The sequence below is a fragment of the Chionomys nivalis genome, chromosome 11 (genome assembly GCF_950005125.1).
Source record: "Chionomys nivalis chromosome 11, mChiNiv1.1, whole genome shotgun sequence".
NCBI classification, from domain to species: Eukaryota; Metazoa; Chordata; class Mammalia; order Rodentia; family Cricetidae; genus Chionomys; species Chionomys nivalis.
Genome location: NC_080096.1, coordinates 6,947,672 through 6,964,901, shown reverse-complemented (window position 1 = coordinate 6,964,901; position 17,230 = coordinate 6,947,672). Strand labels below are relative to the sequence as shown.

General features: G+C 45.2%; 1 protein-coding gene across 2 annotated transcripts in view; it reads right to left on the bottom strand.

Annotated features, from left to right (window-relative positions):
* The window catches only part of Ube4b (ubiquitination factor E4B), a 103,636-nt gene that overhangs the window by 43,806 nt on the left and 42,600 nt on the right, over positions 1-17,230 (bottom strand). Inside the window, exons 6-10 of one of the 2 annotated variants that reach the window (XM_057784102.1) lie at positions 16,724-16,952; positions 15,484-16,269; positions 4,195-4,336; positions 2,714-2,814; positions 512-626 (exon numbers count right to left, since the gene is read on the bottom strand). In XM_057784102.1, coding sequence (XP_057640085.1) covers positions 512-626; positions 2,714-2,814; positions 4,195-4,336; positions 15,484-16,269; positions 16,724-16,952 — 1,373 coding nt within the window. The remainder of the gene's footprint in view (positions 1-511; positions 627-2,713; positions 2,815-4,194; positions 4,337-15,483; positions 16,270-16,723; positions 16,953-17,230) is intronic. The other variant, XM_057784103.1, reaches the window with a different exon arrangement.

Genomic DNA, 17,230 nt, shown 5'->3' with positions numbered 1-17,230 from the left:
ATATACTAGCTATAAAACAAAGTCAAGGAAATCATGTCAACTGATAACATACACAGTGAAATCAGAGGCATTTCCCACATTTGATGTTCTTATTTGTTTCCTTTTCAGCATATATTAATTATGTATGGCTCTTTATGGAATTTTAATACAAAAACATAATGTATTTTTATCGTATTTACCGCATTACACTTCCATGTCTCCTTCCCATTCGTGCCTCTTAAATCAGTTCCTTCACTATTTTCATATTCCTGCACCCCCCCACACACACCTTCTTCTTCTGACCCAATAAGTTTACTTAGGGCCACCTGAAGAAACACGGGGGATCGGCTATTCATAGGAGAATGGGCACCTTTATCAGTGGCTGTATCACTCGAGAAAGTAACTTTCCATCCCATCCCCCAGTCACCACTAACTGCAGGGGAGGGGTGGAGCTGCATGAGTCCCTCCCCTACTCCATGACTCAGCACAGATGCATGTAGCTAAGAGGTGGAGTATCCACTGGCCACTGTACCTGCTTGAACACCTCTTCATCCTGGTGAGTGGTCCTCACCAGCTCCTGAATGAAGCCGTACGGGAGGTTCCTGCACAGCATGTACGGCACAAGGAAGGACGGCTGCTGCAAGGACCTGCAGACCCAGGAGAAGCAAAGGCTGTGATGGAAGCGTGTGGAACACCATGGCCACACAGACTACCCAGTCACACAAACATACATTTTAAATGAGACACCAGAAGAAATAACACAAGCAACTCTTTCTTTGTGGAGTCCTATCAAAGTGAAGAGTCAGGGCTGGGACTTCAGCGACAAGACACTTTACTAGCAAGTGGGAAGCCCCAGGTCGGATCCTTGGCAATGAAAAATAAATAATAAACGCACCTAAAATGAATTACGGGAATGAGAGAGATGGCTCGGTACTTAAGAGCTCTTATAGAAGGTATGTTTGGTTTCCGGCACCCATGTGGTGGCTCACAACTGTTTTTAACTCCAGTTCCAGGAGATCCAACGCCTTCTTCTGACCTCCAAGAGCACCGCAAGCACACGGTGCGCGCGTGAGTGTGCACACACACACAAGCAAAATGCTTGTACACACAGTGAACCTAAAAACTCCTTTAAACAATGAAAAAGAATTATTGTTCATTTATTTGTTTATGCCTTATCCACATTGAGGAAAAGAAGATTTGTAATCAAACACTTTTTTTTGTTGTTGTTACTTGTTTTTTTGTTTGGTTTATTTTGGTTAGTTTTTCGAGACAAGGCTTCACTGTGTAACTGGAACTCACGCTATAGACCAGGCTGGCCTCGAACTCACAGAGATCCGCCTGCCTCTATCTCCTGAGTGCTGGGGTTAAAGGCATGAGACACCACTGCCCAGCATGTTACTTGCTTTTTAAAACCAAGAAATCACTATGGAGTCCAGCAGACTTCAAGCAATGCTCAACCTAGACCTCCCAAATTCTGGGATTATAGACATGTGGCACCATACAGCTTAATTTTCCTTCATTTGAAAAGAATACAAAACATAGTTATAGTACAGGGAATAGACAGAAAGGAAAAATGCAATTTTTTCCATTTTTCCTTTAGCTATTTTTGCATAAAAAACAGCAAACACAGGACTAGAGGGATTGATGCCAGTACTTAAAGAACACAGGCTGTTCTTCCAAAGGACCTGGGTTCAATTCCCAGTGCCCACATAGAGGTTAACAACTGTCTCTAACTCCAGTTCCAGAGGGAGCCAATGGCTTCTTCTGGCCTCCAGGCATGCACATGGTACACATATATACAAGCAGATAAAACGCTCATACACGTAAAATAAAACATTTTAAAAATGCAATCTTTTACTAATTTTGAAAGCGATACAGAATTTTCTGATACAGGCAAATCACAGAATTTTGGCCAATTTCCTAATTATTTCCCTACTGTATTTTATTTTATCTAGTTTTTATGAAGGGTCTCACCATTAAATCCAGGCTGGCCTAGAACTTACTGCATAGGCCAGACTGGCCTTGAATTGGTCGCGATCCTCTTGCCTCTGCCTCTTGCTAGGAATATAGGTATGTGCCCCCTCACCTGGTTCCCCCCACTATTCTCTAACACCTAGTAACAGAAACCAATGTGGAGACACATGGAACACGATCATTTTGTCACAAACACACACTAACTTCAAACACTAGGTTTTAAATTAAATTATTAATATTCTGCCTTGGTTCTTCATATTTCAAAAGGTATACAGAACTCTTAAAAGGTAACTAACTTCTTTTCAAAAAATAGGCTCTATACTATTTAGAAGATGAAAACATTATTTTATTACCACGGTATTCATGGAGGAAAGACTCAGGCCTTAGATGGATCTATTTTTATCTTATGTGTGAGTGTTTGTCCTGTGTGTATGTCTATGTATTACATCACATGTATACAGTGTCCTCAGAGGCCAGAAGAGGGCATCAGATCTCCTGGAACTGGGGTTACAGATACTATTACCCACCAAGTATATGCTGGGAATCGAACCCAAGACTTCATTCAGCAAGAGCAGCCAGTGCTCTTAACCACCGAACTATCTATCCCTGCAGCCTGAGCTTTGAAGACTGAATCAAACCCACTCCCTGTACAGGTCACAGAGTTATCTAGCCTAGCATAAAACAGCTGGAAGACGGAATCCAGTGAGAGATGGCCCTCCCTCCAAACACCAGAAACACGCAACGTGCGGGTCGGTTATACCTGGGCTGTGTGAGGGAACCTTGTAGCACTAGCGCGGTGTGGGAGATGCACTGCGAGCGGATGTTGCTCAGAAGCTGGCTGACTGCTGGCTGGCTGCACATCTGGAGAAGAAAGAGTCAGGATGACACATCTGAAAGGGCTGGAGGAGAGCAATGGCTAGAAAATGCTCCACTTCCCTCTCCCTAGACTCAGAACGGACAGAGCACAGGAAGTGTGCCACTGGCCTGTGCCACCTGTACTGAGGTAGTAAGGGAACACGGAGCAGAATGGGGGGCACACCCAAGCTATTTCCTTTTCGGGGTGTTAGATCATACTTTGAGGCAGGGTCTTTCATACAATAGTCCGGTTTGGTTTCAAACTCACAGCAATCCTCCTGTCCCGGCCTCCCAGGGTGCAGAACTGAAAAGTGTGCACCACCACTTCTACCTAGAATGTCTTTGTTTTTGCTAAGACTAAGGACAATCCCTGAAGAGGCCCCACAAATTTAAAACTAACACAGGCAAAGTTAAACAGTGAAATGGTGGAGAATGAGATGGGCCGGGTGTGGTGGAACATGCCATTGATCTCAGGTGCCAGAGGCAAGTGGATCTCTGTGAGTTCGAGGCCTGCCAGCGCTATGTAGTGAGACTCCATCTCAAAATAAGGGGCTGGGGAAGGGTAATGCTTCCTTGGTTTAGCGTGATCCTGCAGCTTGTTATTTAATAATGCTGACAATTACAGCTCTATCACCGAGGGGCAGTTCTTACTCATACACGGCTGCTCGGATTCACTGGGCAACTGTGAGAATCCAAGCTCATGGCTGATTACAGGTCCTAGAGTCCACAGCACTGCTTCGGGTGTTTTCAGAATTACATCAGGCAATTGGTTTCAAGATAAGCATGTCCCTTGAAGGCTCGCATGTTACAGGCTTGGTAGCCCGCTGATGAGAGCTGGAGGGTGAGGAGATCCCCATGGCTGTGGCTCTAGCTTCAGCAATGTGCTGACTGATGACACAGCAGACCTGGTAGGTAAGGCCTCATAAAGGGACATAGGTCAGCATGTGACTGAGTGATACAGCTCATCCTGGGGCTCTTCCTGTTTTTCTTTGCTTCCCAGCCACCATGATAACAGCAACATGGCTGTACCACACTTGTCCACCATAACGTTCACCACATCCCAGAAACAAGAGCTCAGCTGATTGTGGATTTAGATGTCTGTGAGCACACTGCACCTTTCCTCCTGTGAGCTTCCTGACCATGCATGACACAGGGCAGGCGAAGGCGAGTTCTCCAGAGCCAAGGCGCTTGGGCTCATGTCTAAGCTCTGGCATCACCTCTCTCCACAGCAATGTGTTACAGACAGATCCTGAGTGTTCTGCCTGGTACCTACCAGCTGCTCCATCACTCCTGACTAATCAATGACCAGCTTCCCCTGGAGCAGCGACAAGCACGTATACAAGATAACCAGTTTGCTTTCTTTCTGGTCCATCCACTTCACAGTACCTTTGGTGCTTTTTTTTCCTCTATTCCAACTCGGTCAAAACACTCGATGAGGTAGTTCAGCATGTCTGTCTCCTTGCAGGTCTCAATGGTGAAATGATCACTGTACGAATCCCAGTTACTTGCTCCACCAGAGGCTCCCAAACTTTGGAGAAGAGAAAAAACATTGATCATGCTTACCTCTTAGTGATCATTCCTACAGAGAAGCCTGACACTCAGCAGCAGAAAGCCTGTTAGGAGCCCGGCATCCACGGTGAAGCACAAACACCCATGCAGCCAGACTGGAGCTCACTGATGCTTTATCTGCTCCCAGCCCAACCAGTGATCTCTTGTAAACATGTTCTAGCCTGTCAATGGGACCTGGCCTTTCTAGGGAGGGCACATTATAAATCAGGACTGGGAATCGCTGCTGACTATAGAACAGCTAGAGTCAACCACAGGTTCATAAGCCAAACCGAGTAGTATCACTTGGGCAGAAACAAGTGGCCAGACAATATTATAATCCATCACCTCAGGAGAGACGCTCTAAGCAACTATAGATACTATCTCTCACCTCCAGGACAGCTACTCAGACCTGTACGGACTTCACTCAGCATTGACAACAGGCCAGAACTTACAGAAAATACCAAAGTGGAAGGAAACAAAAATGCTGCGAGGAGTACGCTCCCCTGGGCTGTCTTCCAGCTTAGATTCTACCTGCACACACAGCCTTCACCACACCTGCAGGGGGCAATGTGGAACACTGCTGCTGTTTGCAGTGACTATTCCCACACAAAGGCCAAACATCACAGTGGTTTAGGTTCAAGGATACTGAGTAAAGCTGAGGTTAACCACAAACAGATCACAAACCAAACTGGGTGTTCAACTACCACACTCATCTGTTACATACAAAGATCACAAGAAGTTTAAGATGGAGGAAGAAGTCAGGGAATTCTAAAAAAAAGGGGGGGGAGGCAAAAACCACACATCACATATGGAAGATGATAAAGACGGAAATAACCAGAATCGTGATAGAAACATTTCTCCTCCAACCTCACGCAGACAAAGTATAGAAACTAAAAGGCCCAGGAACTGAGATAGCAATAATATGCTATGCACTCAGAGGAGCGCATCATTAACTTTGGGAAATCCAGGAATAAATCACCCTGGCACTGGGGACTCCACATAGCTGACCTGAGAGAGAATGAAAGCAGGGTGTGGAAATAACATTATAGAGCCAAGACTTCAGAACAGAGGCTAACAAACCTGATTTACTAGAATTTATAATACAGCCTGATAAAAATTTTAAAAGAAAGGGAGGAAGGGGGCTAAGGGGCAGTCTAGAGGAAAGGGCAGGCCTCCGGTTTGCAGGGCACCTCACTGGATCCTGGACAAAGGCGGCCTGAGGAAGCTAAAGCAGGGTACAATCGTTCTGAGGCAGCAACCAGAGTCTGGGCGTGCCTTATCTTAGGACCTCTGGCAGCTCCTAACTGGCTAGACAGTAGAAGCCTGCACTGTGTGATGAAGCACAGGAGAAACTCATCCAGCACAAGCGTGCTGAGTGCAGTGAGTCCTGGGAAACCTGCCTGATCCACAGCAGTCTGAGTTCATCTGTGACTCTCTATTTACCGCACAATCTGAAGACGGGCATTGCTAATACAGCCTACATGTATGTGTAATTAATAGTAATTTTCCTTGTAGCAGCTCTCACAGATGTCAATGAAAACATACTTGGTGTTTAAAATGAAAAACTTAAACTGTTTTCCTGATAAGCCTACATTTCAAACATTTTCTGAAATTAAAAGAACAACTTACATTTGATGCCTGTGGCTCCTTACCAGCTGCAGGCAGTGAGTTAACAACCAGATGAGCATGTGAACTGTGTCTGAGGGAATACAACATGCAACTGCGGCTGAGTCACAAACTGCTCCCACCAACATACTCCAATTAACAATCGCTGTCACTTCAAACATTGTTGCAAGTGTTCCTTCCACTAGACCATGAAGAGAGACAGGAGACAGGTACCCAGGCATACACCTGTAATCTCAGCACTCAGGGAGACAGGAGACAGGTACTCTAGCATACACCTGTAATCCCAGCACTCAGGGAGAGAGGAGACAAGTCTGTGGCACACCTAAAATCCCAGTAATCAGGGGCAAAGTAGTAGATAACAGATCAACCTAGGTTACATAGTGAGACCCTGTGACAGGGTACATAACAATCTATCTAGACAACACAAAGAAAGGACCAAAAACAAATCGGGGGATTTTCAAAGCTAAGAGATGTTTCATGAATCAGACATCAAACAATCAGCTGATTTTCATAAGAAAAAAGAAGAAAGAAGATGAACCTTCACCAAACACAGAAATAGAGAGAAATCCCTGTGTCTATCAACATGATGTCTGAGGTGCCAGAGGCAACCACTCTCATCAACACCAAGTCGAGGCTAAGAGTCAGTGGTCAAGACGACTGTGAAGTCTCAATACATCCACATTGTGAATACTGCACCAGAGGAGAAAGGGTGTATTTATACGGATACATGACATTCTAAACACTGGCCAATATGTAGATGAGGTCCAGCAGACTGGACCTTTAGTCCTGGCTGTTCGGGAGGCTGAGGAAAGGGGGTGGATGACGTCCTGGAGTTGAAAGCCAGCACCAATAACACAGTAGAGCCCTCGACCACACTAAACAACTTGCTCCTTTCTATTTCTAAAAGACGGTGACTTATACACTTTCAGATCTCTGACATTCTAAAATCCTGGGAAGCCGGGCGATGGTGGCGCACGCCTTTAATCCCAGCACTCGGGAGGCAGAGGCAGGCGGATCTCTGTGAGTTCGAGACCAGCCTGGTCTACAGAGCTAGTTCCAGGACAGGCTCCAAAACCACAGAGAAACCCTGTCTCGAAAAACCAAAAAAACAAAAAAAAAAAAAAACAAACAAATAAAATCCTGGGAATGTTTCAAATTTAGGTTACAAAAACAGATTAAAAACTTACACCACCACTTAAGAACTGTAAGCCACTCACCAGCAGTACACCAGCAGTCTGAATTAATCAGGTAATCGTTGAACATAACAGGAATGTAGCACAATGTTCCCAAAACAAAAAAGTACTCTAAAAAACATAATGCATGCCTCATATGCAGATAGACTGAATTACATTTCAAATGCACCAACCCCTGCTTCTTAAAGGGCGCCAGTGCATTTCCTTCTCTAACAGGAACTCACTTCCCATTTACCAAGCTCTGTGGGTGTGCGTGTGTGTGTGTGGGCGCATGTGTGGTCACCACTGAGCGCTGTTCCTCAAGAGCATGAGTCTTTAGAACGCTGCATACAGTCAGTGCAGAGAGCAGAGGTCAGCGGCCAGGCTAGTGGACAAGTGGGAGATGGAAACTTCCTGCCCACTTTTCCCACACTGCGGCCTCTAACAGGAACCGCAGCAGTGCGCACATCAGCTTCCCTCTCTACTCACGACCTTCACTGGGATAACTGGGCAAACAAGGAAGAATACAAAAGACAACACCGTTCAATTTCTTCCTAGATACCAAGTTCCCAAGAAACAATTAGAAGGCTTTCCTCATGGTGTCTGAATCACAAGGTGTCTTCCCTCACTCCAAGAGAAGCATTTCTTTCCATAGAAGGAATCTTCCTTCCCCCACACCTTTTCATCTTTGCTTGTTTATCTTAAAATTACGTTTATTTAAGGTATACAGCTATGCATGTGTGAGTACATGTGAATATGTACACATGCTTGTGGGGTGTGGTGTGTGTGTACATGAAACACAGCACCAGTAGGGAAGTAGAAGAAATCTTCAGAAGTCAGTCTTCTCCTATTCTCCTCCCACTGTGCGGGTCAAACTCAAGCTGTCAGGCTAGTCCTTTGCCGGAGGAGGATGTTCTTTAGAAGACTGGGGAGCCATCTCCACGTCCGTCAGTTTTTACCAAGTTTTTACTAAGTCCAGACTCTGCATTTGAGAGTTTGGCTTACTCCCCTTAGCATGGCAGAGCACTTCCACATGGACTCAGCTGACCTTTGACACCAAGTACTTCTGGTACTTTCTTTTACTTCTTTCTCCAAGTTTTAAAAGTTCACTGTAGAAGTCCTTCATTTCTTTAGAGGCTGGTTGTCCTTGAGACATTTTATTCTTAACTGTGTAAAACTCATGAGGGATTGTTTTCCAGGTTTCTTTCTGTTTACTTATTTGGTTTTTTGAGACAGAGTTTCTCTGTGTAGTCCTGGTTGTGCTAGAACGTGCTCTGTAGTCTAGGCCTCAAACTCAGATATCCACCTGCCACTGCTTCCTGAATGTTGGGATTAAAGGCATGTTGTGGTGGCATTTCATTTGTATTTTAATAAATAAAACTTGCTTGAAGATCAGAGAGTAAAACAGCCCCACTGGTCAACCTTACAGACCAGGTTATGGTATCACACACCTTTAATCCCAGTAGCCACACTAGTTTGCCATAGAAATCTGGTAGTGTATGCCTTTAATCCCAGCCCTAGAGAGGATTATAAAAGGGGAGGAAACAGCTCTCAGACACAGTCTCATTCTGAGATTCCTGAATCACCATTTCAGACTTAGGTCAAGATAAGAGCCAGTGGCTGGCTGTTTTGCTTTTTTTTTTTTTGGATTTTTCGAGACAGGGTTTCTCCTTAGCTTTTGGTTCCTGTCCTGGAACTAGCTCTTGTAGACCAGGCTGGCCTCGAACTCAGAGATCCGCCTGCCTCTGCCTCCCGAGTGCTGGGATTAAAGGCGTGCGCCAACCGCCCGGCTGTTTTGCTTTTTTGATATTCAGGTTGGACCCCAATTTCTCTGAGTTTTTATTAATCATGCTTCAGCATGCATCACCATGGTTGGCTTCCAGGTTTCATTCTTAGTGTTATCATTACTGCTATATAGAAAAACGACTCATTTTCCCGCATCCTGACATCTCGCTGAAAGTGATATTAGACCTAGTAGTTTTCTGGTAGAGTATTTTAACAAAGGATCACAAAGATGGAGAGATGGTTCAGTGGTTAAAGGCATTTGTTGCTCTTGCAGAGAACCAGTTTGTTTCCCAGCACCTACAATAGCTGCTCACAACCCCTGTAGTTCCAGGACACCCAATGCCCTCTTCTAGCCTCCAGGAACACCTACATGCTTGCAGTGCACACACATACACTCAGGCACATACACATAAAATTATAAGAAATAAAGTTTTTAAAAGCTACAGAAACAGGCTGGAGAAATGGCTCAGCAATGAACAACACTGGCTGTTATTCCAGAGGATCTGAGTTCAATTTCCAGCAGCCTTACGTCAGTTAACAATGTTGGGAGCATAGCATAAAGGTCCTTGAGCCCGCAGATCTCCAGGGAAACCAAGAATGGTAAGCAATGAAAGACAGGGTTGTCTTTCCAATGGGAAAGACGTAAGGTCTGTCCTTCCACACAGAGAACTGGAAATCGGAAGGGATTAACAGGCTGGTGAGCTGTGTCATCTGCTGGGCCAGGCCACTCAAGCTCCTACAACCAAGATGGGCAGTGGCTAGTAATCTAAATAGCCCTGATCGCCAGAGGCTCCCCCAAGCTCCTACAACTAGGCAAAGAGGGGTGGCTAAGAGCCCAAATGACTTCTGTGTATTTGTATGGCCAAAAGAAGACAGACACTTGGGCCCATGCATTGTGGCATATTTGTACACGGTGTGAAGCTACACTGCTGTGATTGGTTTAATAAAAAGGTGAGCAGTCAATAGCTAGGCGGGAGGTCTAGGCGGGACTTACGGGCAAAGAAAGGAAGTAGAAGGCACAGAGGAGATGCAAATGAGACATGGAGAGTAAGTCACACAGGATGAAAGAAAGGTAAAATCCATATGGCACATGTAGATTAATAGAAGCAGGTTAAGTTATAAGAGCCAATGAGACAAGCCTAAACAAAGGCTGAGCTTTCATAATTAAAAATAAGTCTCTGTGTCATTTTCTTTGTGAACTGGTGGTCCAAATTAAAGTCAACTACAAATGTGGTCCAATGTGGACAGTCAAATAGCCACGTAGAACCTGGGAAAGCAGTCTCTCGGGTAGGCTCAGCGGCATACAAAGGCATATCTCTCTCTCCCTCCTCCCCCCCTTCTAAGTTTATTGAGACAGGGGTTCTCTGTGTACCTCTGCTGTACTGGAACTCACTCTGTAGACCTGCTGTGCAGCAGGGAGCTTGAGCAGATGGCACGCTAGGTAAAAATGCCTGACATATCAACGGGAGTGGGGAGGGGGGGCAGAGACAGCATGCAGAGTCACAGAACACTACAAATGAGCAATAAAGTGGTCCAGATGAAGAAAACCTTTAAGCAGACAAAATAAAAACAGGTGTAGTCAGTCACAGAAAAAAAAATAATAATAAAGTCTTTAAAGAGAGAATAATATAAAAATAAGCCATATAAAGACGGGAAATGAACAGGGAGTTTGCTGAGAGACACTGGATTGTGGAAACTGCTAAATTAAACCAACCTATATTATTTTTAAAATGTCTCAACTCCAAAATGGAAATCAGAAAATAGGTTGCACTGGGGGAAGGTTATGCCTTTCTTTCCACAGGTAACAAAGAGTTATTGTTCTCTTCAAAATTAATGAAGATCAGATTTGATCGGGGAAGATGTCATAAATCCTTGGCTACAAACATAAAAGAAAAAACAAACAAACAAACTACAAAACAGGTCTTGTATATGCTGATCCCCCTACTATGGGAACAGCTCTAAGACTGGTGAGACATGATAAATCTTGTTGGCTACAGTTTGGGTATGCAGTCCAAGTGGACTCAGAAAGTTGACAGATGCCTTTTACCCGCTCAAACACAGAATAAAAAAAAATCATCTGGCCGGGCGGTGGTGGCGCACTCCTTTAATCCTAGCACTTGGGAGGCAGAGGCAGACGGATCTTTGTGAGTTCGAGGCCAGCCTGGTCTACAAGAGCTAGTTCCAGGACAGGCTCCAAAGCTACAGAGAAACCCCGTCTTGAAAAACCAAAATAAATAAATAAATAAATAAAATAAAATAAAAAAAATCATCTTTAGCTGACTTGTGCACACCACACATTTCATATATGCTACCTTTAAAAGTTTATGTGTTTTCAGAAAAAAAAAGGACCAGACACCAATGAAAACAAGTAGCCCAGGTGATCCAGGCTCTCAGAGTGGTTCTGTTGCAGTTTCCTCAAAATTCTGTATCCAGAACTACTTCAAAATTGCTAGCTGAGATGGTCCAGCCTCAGACCCCTCCAGTCAGGACTTCAAGCCCTGCACTTTCCCATCAGCAGAGACTGGACAACAAATCACAACTAGCTCTCCCAGGACTTGACCATTATCCCAAATATCTCAGGGTCCACTAAAATGCCATTGCCCTTCAGACAAGAGGAAGCAATTTTAAGAATACAACTCCCACATTCCCAAGAGATGGTGTAGGTGGGTTTTGGTTGGTTGGTGGATTATAAATGTCTGTCATCGTTTAGGGGGGTTGGTTATATTATTACTGGTTATAGTAAGGGAGGAAACTCAGCAAAGGTGGTTGGATTCAGGGGTCTCTATCTGAAAAGAAAAACTCCTCCCTTTTTATAAAATGATAGGAAAAGCCAGCCAGTGGTGGTGCATTCCTTTAATTCCAGCACTCAGGAGGCAGAGGCAGGTGGATCTCTATGAGTTCAAGGCCAGTCTGGTCTACAGAGCAAGGTCAGTACAGGCAGGCTCCAAAGCTACACAGAGAAACCCTGTCTCGAAAAACCAAAAAAAGGAAAGAAATGATAGGAAAATGTGTAATTATTGAATCTACTTTTAAACAAACAAACAAACAAAAAACTAGTCTTAAATATTTTACATTGATATGAATCTTTGTATATTGATACAAACTTAAGGCTATTTTTGTTCTGCTGTATCTGTTTCTACTATTGTTTAAGGTATTGTACCTAGTGGTTTGAAGTCTAAAAGATTGTTTTAGGATAGTATTACAAGTTATAATATAAAATTGTTTAAGTATAAAACTTTAAATCTTCAAGATAAGGTAGATAATATAGGATTTTTTCCAAATATGCAAGTTACAAATGGACTGGACATTGTGAATATAATTCTTACCTAATAACTGTTTTAACTATATATAGTTTTACTATTAAGAATTAAAACCTTTCCTTTTTTTTTAGACAAAAATGGAGAAATGTGGGATATTTGTAACCTGTATAAAGATATATTGTTGTGATTGGCTTAATAAAGAGCTGAGCAGTCAATAACTAGGCATGAGGTATAGGCGGGACTTACGGGCAGAGAGAGGCTTGAAGGGGTTAACTGAGGCTGGCAGAGAAGACACCAATGAGACATGGAGAAGAGTCAGACATACAGAATGAAAGAAAAATAAAAAGCCACATGTTAAAAAGTAGATTAATAGAAATGGGTTAATTTAATTATAAGAGCTAGTTAGGAATGAGCCTAAGCTATAGGTTGCGCATTCATAATTAATATTGTCTCTGTGTTGTTTTGTGAGTTGACAGTCCTAAGAAAAATCCATCTAAGGGATTCCTCAAGCAACTGTCAGTAACTCCAGACCCAGAGGATTCAAGGGCACCAGGCACCAATTTGTTACAGACAGACAGGAGGAGACAAAACCACCCTACACACAAAAGAAAACAAACATATCTTTTTAAAAAAGCCACAGAATCACATCTCCTGCACATAAACATAATCTGACTTCTTCCTTTCTTATTTACAAACCCATTTGTTGGTCTGTTTGTTGGCATCCTAAGTACATAACACTACCTACTGATAACTCAAAGCAAACCAGACAAAGCACCTTTACCATGAACAAGTCATCCCTACAGATGTCTTCTGTGTGAACCATAGTCACACAGGACTATATAGGCACAAGAAAGACTCTCACTCAACCAATTAACAAGTTCTTTTGCTATCTCTTGGTGCCCTGACTTCCACGTGTTCTTTATCTGTGCTAGTGTCATATGCTCTGGGACCACCGTTATATGCTTTATCTGCAATCTACAATTACATTACCTAACAGACAACTTGGAATCTATCCACTAGGAATCTACAGTCAGATACCTAATAGACAATCCAGATCATCTCGTTTCAGTGTAGCAAAAGAAGGTCACGCCTGTAAGAAAAGTATACAGTCTTGTAACCGAGCCTATAAATGTCTGCTGCACCTTCTGCAGCAAGCACAGAAGCAACAGAGACTCTGGGTGGTGAGGTGACTAGTAGAGACCCAGAGCTGTACAAACACCACAGGCCAGAAAGAGGGCGCTGTGGAGGAGCAGATCTTGATTGAGCTCTGGTTCTGGCTTCTAGAGTCTAAGTCCCAGTAAAGAGAGCACAGGCACAACACTGGGCGATGGATGTCACAGCACCAGGATCACGGCTACTAAGCACAGAACCTAGATCTCAGGTGAGGTCAGAAGGCAGGAATCTAGGAAGAGGCATTAGTAAAGGCAGGCTGTGACTTGCTAAGAATTAGAAAAAGAACTGCCACCACAGAAAACTCAAAGCGAAACAGATGAAGCATTTTTACCACGATGGAAAGCTATTCCTATGGATGTCTGCTGTGTGAACGGTGAGTCGCACGGATTCCTGCGGATGTCTGCTGTGTGAATGGTAAGTCACACAGGATCCCTATGGATGTCTACCGTGTAAACAGTAAGCCACACAGGATCCCTTTAGGAATATTTACATGGGAAATGGTAATAAAATTTTCAACCTAATACAAACAACAACCTTTGGAATCATTACTCATCCCCACGTCAACATTCTTCTCCCTCTCCATGAGCTGTCGAACTCAAGTCTACCCAGCTCCTACTGCAGCCTCCATTTAGAGCCCGAAGCTATCTGTGAACAACGATGGGCACGAACACAAACGGGGTCCAGAGGGGACTTCAGCTGGAGAACAAAACTGTGAAGGCAATGAACCAGGGACGTAGAAACAAAAGGTCATTATATTTTTGGGCTCAAACAATCTAGAAATCCAGAGCTTTTAACTCAGTGTCCTGAAACAAACGAGACCTGCTTCACTGAGACACAGGAGATGCTCAAGGAGACGCAAGGTCAGATGTAAGAGAGAATCCCAGTTACCCTGGACAACATAAGCCCACACATTCATCAGATTGCCCAGATGGAGCCTCATGTGGAAGGGATGGACACACAGCCAAGCTACAGGGCTATTCCCCAATACCTGCAATCTAAGCAACAGAACTCATAACGGATAACTGGAGGGCCCCTCATTTCCTTCCTAAAGGTGGGTGATCTTGAGGCAGAGTGGTAGCCCATCTTCTTTCAGGTGTTTGACAAATGATTCAGCTAAGTTTCTTGCCAGTTCAATGGGCAACAACTGTCCTGTGTGTCCCTTCGTCCCAGTGTAAGGTCCTCACACTTCAGTGCACATTGCTGGCCTCCCTCAGTGACAACTACCGTGTCTGGATTCAAAGCAGAGCCGAAGCCTGGCTTGCTAACGTTAGTTCCTGAGCACCTAGAGCACATGCAGGGGAAGACTCCATTCTTCTGATACCTGGACCCAAACTGGACACAAGAAAAACCACCACCACCTTCATCATCATCATCATCATCATCATCTTCTTCTTCTTCTTCATCTTCTTCATCACTACTGTCCCCAGAAAGTGCGAGGAAGAGGAAGGAGAAAGGACTGTCGTACATACTACCACAACAAAAGCAGAAAAGGGCATCAGGGAAGAAAGGAAGTGAGAGGGAAAGATGCTGCTGCGGTGCTGTCGTCTGGAGTCAGTCTCACACCTAAGCTGTACTGACATGCAGAAACACGGTCCCCTGAATTACATTTGAGAAAGGGGGCCACCGGACTCAAGGGTGCTGCTGCTGCTGCTGCTTTCTGAGAGACTGGAATTACATGCAATCAGACGTCAAGGCATAAGGCATGGCTAACAGAAAGAGCAGACACTGCCCGGTCCAAAACGTCACCCTGTGAGCCCCAGTTCTCAAATACAACACTGACCACAGTCTCTGAGACTCATTTTTAATGAGAAACACGAGCTAGATCGCAAAAAAATGCAACTCTTTGGTTTTTGTGCAGACGACAGGATGAGGCGGACGGGAAGAAAGGAGCGTACAACACTGCAATCTTCACTTTCTCGTGGACCAAAGCCTGGGAGAGTCATGGAGGCAGGGCACATGGCCACCAGAGAGCTAGCAAGCGACACAGGTTAATAACCCAATGACTCCCAGAATTCAACTGAGGTCAGTGCCACACAGCAGTTCTTTCCAAACCATGTTAATTTCTTTCCCTGCACTGCAAACACACACACAGCTCTCCTGCAAATAAATACCTAGGAGAGGTCCGCAGGGAGGAGGGACGTCTGCTGGCAGCACTGGGCGAGCCGGGTGGGAAGGCGGGGCCCCTGCTGCGGGGTCTCTGTCTGGAGGAGCTGACAGGTACTGCTCGGGGACTACTTGGGCGGGCAGGGAAGCCTGGGGAGTTAGCCTGAATGGAGGGTCGTGGGGTGGGGCAAGGTGAAGACCCCCATGGGTGCATGAGAGTGTAGGGTCGATACCTTGGGGATGAGGCTTGGCTTCCAGCCACAGTTCCAGAAGCTGCACTGTGAGGGCTGAGGGATGTGGGAGGCACAGCCACCCGGCGGGCTGCACTGTGAGGACTTGGGGATGCGGGAGGCACAGCTACCCGGCGGGCTGCCCTGTGAGGACTTGGGGATGCGGGAGGCACAGCCACCTGGCGGGCTGCACTGTGAGGACTTGGGGATGTGGGAGGCACAGCCACCTGGCGGGCTGCACTGTGAGGGCTGAGGGATGCGGGAGGCACAGCCACCTGGCAGGCTGCACTGTGAGGACTTGGGGATGTGGGAGGCACAGCGACCTGGCGGGCTGCACTGTGAGGACTTGGGGATGCAGGAGGCACAGCCACCTGGCGGGCTGCACTGTGAGGACTCGGGGATGCGGGAGGCACAGCCACCTGGCGGGCTGCACTGTGAGGACTCAGGGATGCAGGAGGCACAGCAACCTGGGGGGCTGCACGGGAAGGTGAGGCCAAGGATGGACTCAGCCCTGGTGCAAAGCTCCAGAAACTGGCAGCAGGAGCAGGGCTAGTTTCATAGAGGCTAAATTAGTTGGAAAAGGGAGGAAAGAAGAGAAAAATCAAAGAAACACTTGAGATAACTAAGAATGGATAACGTCAGCTTTTAAAGGATAATACAATCATATTCTAAACTCTAAAAGTTTAAGTAGATAAGCATTTCAAAAACGACCAGACACTAATTGCTACATTCATGTGGAGGTGCCAATGACCCCTTCCAAAGAATAATGAGCACACACAGCCATGTGTGTCTAAAATTTAACCTACCAACAACCTAACCAACCACAGAAGGCTAAGAAATTCAATCAAAGAAGGGTAGCACCACCTGCAATGGCCACAGCCACCCTGTCCCCCGCTCTCCCCGCATGTTAAAGACACTGTAACATCAACGACACACACAACACTGTGGAACGGCTTGCCTCAACATTCTCCACAGCTGTTTTCACTGCCAGTGAGATGTGCAAGAGAATCACACTGACCTAGACAACGAGCTGGCGCCGAAGGAGCCTAGGCTGCAGAACATGGGGCTTGTTCCTGGATTGGAGCCAGTGTTCAGCATGAGATTTCTGTCAGGTGACCGAGCTGCCGTGGCAATAGGCTGAGATGTGGCTGTCAGACTGGCAAATGGATTTTCATCTCGTGTCTGAGTGGACATCATCAGCACTTCCATTAAAATCTGGCCAATCAGATCCTTAAAATCAGAGAACACTGTTGGGAAGGCAGAGCAAAAAGCAGGTTATTCACGGGTTGTCATTTCCATGGTCCTCCATAAGCCAAACAGAACCAGAGCGACACTGTGCGCTATGCGGTACTGGGTTCTCAACACTAAAAATATACTAGCTGAAACCCAAAAAAGGTCCAGTGGTCTTTCCAGTGATTTCTTTTTCTTTTTTAAATTTATTTTTATTTTACTGGTGTTTTGGCTGTATGCATATGTGTGTGAGAGTGTTGGATCCTGGAGTTACAGTTGTGAGCGGCCATGTGAG